The 9,709-nt window shown below is 33.4% G+C and overlaps 1 protein-coding gene across 1 annotated transcript; it reads left to right on the forward strand.

The window, feature by feature from the left end:
- The first annotated feature begins 8,276 nt into the window (after positions 1-8,276).
- On the forward strand, positions 8,277-9,361 carry LOC110647953 (ylmG homolog protein 1-2, chloroplastic). The gene has a single exon (XM_021802008.2). It carries the CDS (start codon positions 8,382-8,384, stop codon positions 9,147-9,149), a length of 768 nt encoding a protein of 255 aa, XP_021657700.2. The 5' UTR covers positions 8,277-8,381; the 3' UTR covers positions 9,150-9,361.
- Positions 9,362-9,709: the final 348 nt, after the last annotated feature.

Raw genomic sequence — 9,709 nt, forward strand, 5'->3', positions numbered from 1 at the left:
CGCTCGGTCCGACCACTTCTACCTCATCTGACGACCACGAGATCTGAACGAAAGGGGGGCTTGCCGCTCTCTGACCCTCGGCGCCACTCATTTTCAAAAAAGAAGAGAAAATTTAAACTAAAAAAGGATCAAAACCCTTACCGGAGTGTGATCGGTGTCGGATGAACTTGAAGAAAACGAGAGGATTTTGGAATCACTCGCGAGAGGCTGAAAATGACATAAGGAAGCAACTGGCTGACCCATCCCCTATTTATACCCGTCTGAGCATTTAATGCTCACGGTGTCCCAAGCGGCGCATCGGTTACCGGGATTCGCCAGCTTTTTCTGACACGTCTCACGAATATTTCGGAAATTCCATAATTGAACAAGGAGAGATCGGCTGGTTAAAAGACCGGCAGATTAAGGTGGTTGTTTGGAATTACAGATCGGTTAAGGGCTATTCAGTTAAGAATCGGATCGAATGAACACATCAGAGATCGGAAAATAACCAATGCGATAATAATAAAATGATAATTGACAAAATAAAATTTTATTTACAAAATGTCAAATTACATCATTTGGGCGATCTTCAGAGATCGAGTTACATTAAAGGTCAAATTACATCATTTGGGCGATCTCCAGAGATCGGGTTACATTAAAAGTCGGATTACATCATTTGGGCGATCTCTAGAGATCGGCAGTACATCCCATCTAATAAAGACCTATGTCAAAGCCTAGTCTCGTGGCTGAATCAAAAGATGTGTTAGACTAGCCATCGACATCGGACAGATATACAGCTCAGATGGGGGGATTATGACTCTCATGAGGATGAGAGAGGTCGTCATCAATGTTATAGCTCGGAACTGAGCCGCTGTCGGGACACCCAATGTGGTGAGAAGCCAAATGAACTTTGAAGGGCAGTCACCAAAGATCGGAGGGAAATTAGCAGTCTTCTCGCCCGAAATCAGTTCGCCGATCATATTGGTCGACCAACTCGAGGTTGACACGATCGTTATTCTCGATTTGGATCGGTGAATTAGTCCGGTTCTCTCACTGACATCAAATATGGTCATAATGATTTTCTGATCACCGAGGTCGAAAATTGTCAGTCGGTGAACAAGGTGAACAGCCGGGAAAAGATCAAAAGCAGCTATCATGGCTGGGATTGTTACCGGAGTAGTTAGAACAGGAAAAGTGAGAAAGAAGAGAAAATGAAATGCGGGAGGATTTTCTGACAAGGGTATATATATAGAGAGAAGGCCTGAGCATTTATGGCTAGCAGAAAACGAAGCGGACGCCTCGGAAATTGAAAGAATAAATGCCTTGACTAAACCAACCCGGACAAAGGAGAAAACTATGGAATGAGAGAGATCGGGAGAGCGGCCCAGCATGAGAGTTCGGAAAAAGAGCACATTGGAAAGATTGGAAGGGAGGGGAGATTGGAATGCAAAGAGAATAAGACAACTTCCCATGACTGTCGTCATGATCAGAGCCGAGGTAGTTAAAGAGTTGCAGACGAGATCAAATCTCCTCCGCACTCCTCATTTGCAGAATCGCCCACATTGCTGACAGGTGCCAGAGTATGTCATGATAGTCCTGTACATCTCAATCTCTACCGTTGATCTTACTTGTAAGGACAAGTCCGGAGCCCTTGGATCAAAGAAGAAGACGACAAGACCGGCGCCTTTTATTCCCAGCCCTCGGATCTCCCTTGACAAGGAAATTTTGGGCTGTCAGATTATAAGAGAGAAAGGACAAATATTCTGAAAAGGATCTCAGCCGTTCATTTTGATTCTCTTTGATTCTCAAACATCAAATCATGTCCTTTAAGATCTAAACCTTCCATCTCCTTCAAGGGGAATCCTGACCCTTCATTGGGAACCCACGTTCCCTATAAATATCTGCATGAAAACTGTTGATAAGGGGACGAAAAAAAAGGGTGGTGATTATAGTGGAAAGGTTCTAAAAATTGATTCAGTTCTGTTACTCTACTATTTTTAAGCTAGAAAGACTTTAGAAACCAGTTTTCTAAAGTATTTTCTTTGAAGAAGTGTTGGACAATGGAACTCTTGATTTCCAGTTCGTTCATTGCTTTGTGATACCCTTTCTTAAGTTTCAATTCTGTTTTCATCACCTTTATATCCACTTTTATTTTCTGAGCTCAATCTCATTCATTGTCATTCAGGCTCGATTACATGCTAGTTAGGCATTCGTCATTTTAAGGCAAGCATTAATCTTCAGACTATTAGCACGCAACTCTGCAACCTTCACGACTCCATAGTTAGTTCAATAGGTTCAACTTCCTGCAGGTGAGTGTCTGAACCATTGCCCTATCCGGTGTTCGTCTTTATTTTCTTTTTATTTATGCTCGTAATTTTCGTTAAAGTTTGTCTTGTGTCAGAAGGTCCCACGTAGGTGGTTATTCTCATGAGTTTATCTTTTGATACAACAGTTCATGTTATTTATTTATTCTTGGTCTTTATTTATCTCCCAGCGCGGGTGTTTGGGTTACGGGCAACGTATAGGTAGTTTGATAAAGTGTTGGTAGCAGTATCTTAACCTAAGAGTTTTTTTTTAAAATAAACGTTCGGATAATAAATCAGAGAATCATGAAGTCGAACCACTAGACTAGCTCCAGAGGATGACTGGGTAAGGTGGAGAGTCGGAGTAATATTGAATTTCAGACTAGCAAATAAAAGAGAGCGGATGTTGCTTGTTTAAGGGTATTGGTGGGCCGATCACATAAGAGATCGGCAAAAATTCAGTCTAGTATCCCCTATCTAGTCATGAGGTACCAATGAGTTAAAAGAAGCCTTATTCAGGTCCCTGGCATCTTTGAATGCCAGAACCCTTCGTCTTAGGCTCTTATGATGTGTAAATGTAATCAGATTTCAAGAGGTCGAAAAGTCCTTATCCGACTCCCATTCAAGTAAAAGAGATTGGAGGAGAGTTCTTATCCGATTCTCAATAAAAAATTTTAATAAATATTTAAAAGAGATCGGAGGAGAGTTCTTATCCGATTCTCAACCAAAAAACTTTAATAAATATTTAAAAGAGATCGGAGGAGATTTCTTATCCGATTCTCAACCAAAATTTTAATAAATATTTAAAAGAGATCGGAGGAGAGTTCTTATCCGATTCTCAATCCAAAAATTCTCATAAATATCTAAAAGAGATCGGAGGAGAGTTCTTATCCGATCTCCAATCGAAATTTTAATCTAAAAAGAGATCGGAGGAGAGTTCTTATCCGATTTTCAAATTGAATTTTAACAAATATGCAAAATAACCCCTTAAACAAAACTGATACGCAACAGCAACTCACTAAGGGTCGTCTCATTTATTTATGTATCTGGGTAACTCGAATTAGTGAAAAATCAAATATTGCCTTTTACCAAAAGGATTCACATCTCCGTTCGAACCTCCTAACTATCGATTTTAATTTATAAAGAGCTTAAAGTTAAATCTGCTCACCTTCATTGAGGGACGAGGTGGGGTGCCTAACACCTTCCCTACCCGTTTACGGACCCCGAACCTAGAATCTCTGTTTTTGAAGTGGTTTCATTTTAATTTATTTTCACAAATGGTTTTCTTTAATTTCCCTCAAAATTAAAGTGGCAACTCCTCACTCTTTCCTACTTCGGTGAGTGTTCGTCCAGGCGACCACAAAATACCTTGCGACAGTATGACTCATTATTATTTAAGAAACGTATAAATTTATAATTAAATAGGTGTGTATATCTGGGTGTCGATAAAAATCACTTAATAGTTTAATATTAACTAATAGTCATAAGATAATTTTTCATACCACTAGCGTAGTAATTTGGTTGTTAACTTAGTAAGATGGCATTGTTTTATCCTGATTCGACTCTTCGCATCAGCATGATGATTAAATATTATTTCTTCTTAGAAGTGCAATGGGAAAAGGCGACGGGTTGTCTAATAGTTCGTTTCATTGAGTGTTTCCTCAAGTTCGGTGGCAGGTCCCTTCCTATGGGATTGAATTAAATCGAGGACATCAACCAGTGACCTTGGATTTCGAGCCTAAATGGACTATAACTGTCATACCCGGATAGCCCTAATTTTTTTTTTCAATTCAAAAAAAGACAATTTTTCATCATTGTTTGTAGACTTATGTGTATAACACCATTATTCTTCAATATTCAATTTATCACTTAAATTCTCTAATTTCAATTTAATTAGTCATTTTACTTGTATATTGTATAAATTATTTATTATTTTATTTTAATAATATAATTTAATATTAATTTTTTATTTTTATACTTTCAAAATTATACTAAAATTTTATTTATGATAATATTTTTATTTAGTTACGCAATTTAAATTTATATTAAAAATTTAAATAATTATATATATTAAAATTTTGTTCACGTCTCCTTGCTTTTGCTAATACTCCCTTTGCTGATCTCCACCCCACCACACCCCCGTTGGCTCTCTCCCTAATCTTTTGTTGGGTTCCTCCTAAATATGTCTATTAGCTTATTTAGTATTAAGTTTTGAAGACTAAAATTATTTTTTTGAATGTATTCAGTTTTGAAGACTAAAATTATTTTTTTAAATAAAAATATTATTTTAAATATTATTAAAAAAAATAATTAAAAAATTATTTTATTATTTTAATATTTTTATTACTAAAATTAATTAAATTTAATTTTTAATTATTTTTTAATATTATCTAACTAATGTATTTAAGAAAATAATTTTTTTAATATCAATTTTTGATAGCAATGCCAAAAGAATCTTACGTCTCTAATTGCAATGTGGTTGGTGAAGAGAGAGAGAGAGAGAGAGAGAGAGAGAGGAGTAAAACTAATTTTTTTGCGGACAATGACGTTACACATAAATCTGTGAAAATTGCACATTAAATAAGTGTCAGTGAAAATTGCACATTAAATAAGCGATAAAAACTTTAATTTTCATTCTTAAAAAAAAAAATTTTCATTGTTTTTAATTATAGTTTTAAAATATCAATGGGTTAATGTAGAAATATTATTTCAATTAATTATCATATTTATTAAATATTTTGAATTAATAATTAAAGTTAAAATATGAAAAATTAACTCCTAAATTCTCATTCAAACATTCATTATAGCCCTTACTTACAAGGTTGGCCATTGGGCTAGTTTCGGGACAAAATCAATGATTTTATGTCATGTTTGGTATGTAATCAAGGTTGTAATTTAATTGTTAATTACGTTGTTGTTTGGTTGTGAACAAAATTTAATGTAATGAAATGTTAAATATTTAATGTAATTAATTATATTTAAAATAATATAATGAGTATGAAAATAAATATAATTATGATTATTTATTTTAATTTTATTTTTATTTTTATCAATGCTGTTACTATCACCACTGCTCAATCGCCACTGCTATTATCATAACTACTCTAAATCTGTCTCCATTACCACCACCACCACCACCAAAACCATCACTACTATCACCATTATTATCCTGTTACTACCATCAATATTATTATCACTTAATCACCTTATTATTACTTAGTTATTGTTATTTTTACCATCATCTGATCATTGTCAACATTACTATCTTATCTTACCGCCACCATCATTACTATTTAATTATCACTGTCACCACCACTTAGCCATCGCTTTCATTTTACTATCAATTATTGCAATTATTATCAATATTATCAATAAATTAAATATTAAAATAAAAATTATCATTATATTGTACTATTTATATTTTTATTTTACAATCAAATAGAAGAATATAATGATAATTACATTATATATATCATAATTTTGATTGTAGTACATTACATTGTATTACATTACGTTGTACTTTTAGTACAACCTTAGTTTAGGGTTTAAGGGGACTAAAATCAAACTATTTTAAGGGGAGTAAAAATGAACTATAAAATCCCATTCGATTTAATTTTGATTTTGATTTCGAAATAATTGTGATTAGGTTTTAATTTTGATTACATTCGACTGTTAAAATTTTTTAAAATTTTATTTTTAAAAAAAATTTAATTTAAATTCGAAACTAAATTAAATTAAACTGATCAATTTTGATTCGATTTAAATTTAATTTTGATTTGTATTAATATGATTTTAATTCTAAACTGAATTGATCATGTTAGGAATAGCAATGGATCAATTTTTTATAGTTATCTGATATGACTGAATCCTAATATATTGAGTTTAGATAACACAATCAATTTTAAAACGGATTTAAGTTTGAAGATTTTGCATGTTAGGTATCATTATTTGAATTCGTTTATATAAGTATCAAATTAATTATAAAATATATATGTTTTCTATAAAATATTTATATTTTGTTTATATTTTATTTAAATAAAAGATAAATATTTTATAAAATTATTAAAATTTTAAAATATATAAAATTAAATTAACTGATCTGAGAGGAGTTGAAATAGTTGCGGATAAATTTAAGATAAATTTAAATTTTAAGAATATTATTTAAATTTAAGGATTTTTACCCGTACTTTATTCATTATGATGCCTAAACTTTGTTCTACCTAGATTAGGGTTAATCCTTGTTTCCATTGGATTAAATCAGAGGAAAGAAACACAAAAACAAAAATCTGAGAATCCCAGAGCAATCATTTCCCATGGCATTATTGGATTCCGTAGCAATCACTACACCTCACCTACTGCTTTTTAACTCTACTCTAAGTTCTGAAGAAAAATCCATCCCTTCTAATGATGACTAGCACAACCCTAAAGTGAAAAATCAGAATAAAAATCCCTACTAAATGAAGAATATTAAATTGTACACTAGCTTCAGCCCTTAAACATAATCATTGTTATCATTGCTGCCATTATGACCATAATCATTAACATCTACATCTTAAAACCTTTATCATGCACTATAAATATAAAATTACTAACACCACATTCTACCAACCGCATCACTTGTCTGACAGTATGGTCAAGAGAGGTTCTGTTACCGTGTCCATGTTTTCCAATTCCACATTGTTGGTGGGGTGGTGCCGTTCACGGCGGCGACTAAGGAGGCGGAGGGGCAGCACTATAAGGCTTGGGAATAAACGGCGAGGATTCTGCCTTGGGTCACGGCCGGTGGTTCAATGGGGAGTCATGGTGGCTCCTCTTAGGATGATAAAGAAAATTATCATGGATGTGGCACCTAATGCTCAATTCTTAGATGCTTGCTATTGGTCTTTACCATTTCTACGTCCTCATATATTTCCTCTTTGTTGATTTCTAACAAGAATTCCATCTTTTCTGGGTGAGTTTTAATTTTTTTTAACCGTTAATGCTAATCTTGGTATGCTTGAAATAATAATAATAAAAAATCACACTCCGTAACTATTTAGATCGATGAGATTAATAATATTATTCGTGAATGCATTGAGCAATATAATAGAGAAATAAAGATTATAAATATTGATATTTTTTATATTAGTATTGCTAAACCTTTAATAAACGATGATATTGTTTATATTTATGGTGTTGATCAGTGAATTAATAAAGGCAAACCAGTGCTTGTAAAATAAATGAAATCAATATCATATAATTCTGAAAGAGCTGCAAGCAAAATCTTATTTTTATTCAAGGTTTATTAACAAAATTTAAGTCATATTTTAAGTGGCAAGTTCAAAACAATGTATTTTATGATTATCAATTATATAATTGCAAGCAAGTTGAAGCCCATCTCAATTGCGCTAACCACTAAGGCATGTCCAATATGAATGGGCCTAAAATTAAGTACTCCATGCTCATCAGGTCTAAACTTTGGCAAGCCCTTACCATGTCGCCTTCTCCACTAAAAAATAACAATAAAATTACTGGTTTTTATGTTTTATATATCAAACGTTATTTCCCTAATAAAATGAAAGTTGTCCAATAAAATTAAATTAAATTAATTTGCTATTTTTTAAAGGATTCAAATTGAGTGAAAATAAGAGAAAATTGAGCGTTCTGATTTAATTTTAATTGAGATTTATAAATAAATTGAATATATTAAAATATTAATCTTTTAAAATTTTATATTAAATATAAAATATGTGTATGTGTATAGATTATATAATAATAAAGATTATATTAAAATTATTATAATTTTAATAATGATATATTCTTATCGTAAACTCATGTTATATTTTATTTATAAAAAAAAAATCTAATAAATTTATAAGATTTTTTATTAAAATTTTATAAATTAAATTTTAATTTTAACAGATTTTTTCAATCATAAAATCTCTAAAATATAAAAACCTGATTTTTTTTTTCAATTAAAAACCTCAAAATCCAAGCTAGTAAAAGGAGAGCGAGTCCTCGTTAATTGGGTAATCGGGTCGCAGTAATACAAGACACCTTAGAAAATCCAAAACAAACATAAGAAAAAGAAACCTCTCTCCAAACCTTATCGCAGCGAAAATGGCACTGATGCTCTCCTGCCAGACCGGACCTCTTTTCCTCTCTAACTCTAAACTCTCCGGACGTCTTCCTCTCAAAACCGCCGCCGCTCTCTCTTCTCCCATCCAAGAACCTGTAAAGCCTTTCTCTTTTTCCTCTAACGCTCACAAAACACTTCTAGCCTCCATATTCATCGCCAAACAACCAAGGTTTAGGGTTTCGGCTTCGGTACCCTCGCAGCACTCACAAATCCCCACTCTTTCCCCTCCTACTGATTCACAAGACCTAATCACTGGGTCAACACGGACTTTGACAACCATCGTGATCCTAGCGTTCTCCCTGTCGCGGCTATTTATAAATTCAATTCAGAAATTGGCTGTGTCAGTTGGAGGAATTTCGATTTTGCCTAATCTCAATGAATTGGCGGCAATTCAGGCTCTACAAAGCAACCTGGTTCACTCGGTGGGCCCGTTATTCTTCGCAGCCCTCAAGGACCGTCCCAGCGGATATTTGAACACTCCTTTGACGGTTGTGGCGGCTGGTTTGGCCAAATGGCTTGATATATACAGTGGGGTTTTGATGGTTAGGGTTTTGCTCAGTTGGTTTCCTAACATTCCCTGGGACCGCCAGCCATTATCGGCTATAAGGGACCTCTGTGATCCGTATTTGAACTTGTTTAGGAACATAATTCCTCCCATTTTCGATACTCTTGATGTGAGCCCGCTTCTGGCCTTTGCAGTATTGGGTATGCTCGGCTCCATTCTCCATAGCAGCGGTGGAGTGTATTGAAGAGGAAAGGTGGGTGATCAGGAGGCCTTTTATTCAGTAAGAAGTAATTTTTGAATTTTGTGTTAAATCTTTTCTGATACTTCTGGCTTAGCGGTTTTAATGATTGTAATACTGTAATAGATCAGTTTGGTTGAGATATATAAATTTTGGAAACCTTACTTGTCATGTTATTGCTCTCTGACAATTTTATAAGTTGTTTGCTGCATTTTTCATATCATATGTGTTTCTTCTCCCCACTTTGATGGATGGATATTATGGAAAGAAAATTGGATGCTTGGAGTATCGTCTTTGCTTCTCTTCTTGATGTTTTGCTAACTTGCTATCAAGTTCATATTTGGATTTCTGAGAATGACCAAGTGGAATTCATTTCGTTATAGTTATCTTTGCATGTTACTAGAATGTATTTTGTGCTTGTATGTTAAAACATGAGCTGAATTTCATTAGATTTTGAGTGCTCTGTTTCAAATCATAACTTTCACTCGTACTTGAATCCTCTCAAGAAAATGTAATTTAAACTGACATATTAAGTCCAAGCATTTCAAATTCCATTCTATCCAAAA

Source organism: Hevea brasiliensis, chromosome 10 (assembly GCF_030052815.1).
Source record: "Hevea brasiliensis isolate MT/VB/25A 57/8 chromosome 10, ASM3005281v1, whole genome shotgun sequence".
Classification (NCBI taxonomy): Eukaryota; Viridiplantae; Streptophyta; class Magnoliopsida; order Malpighiales; family Euphorbiaceae; genus Hevea; species Hevea brasiliensis.

Coding starts and splice junctions, on each gene's coding strand:
- LOC110647953 (XM_021802008.2), top strand. CDS start 8,382: ATGGCACTGATGCTCTCCTGCCAGACCGGACCTCTTTTCCTCTCTAAC.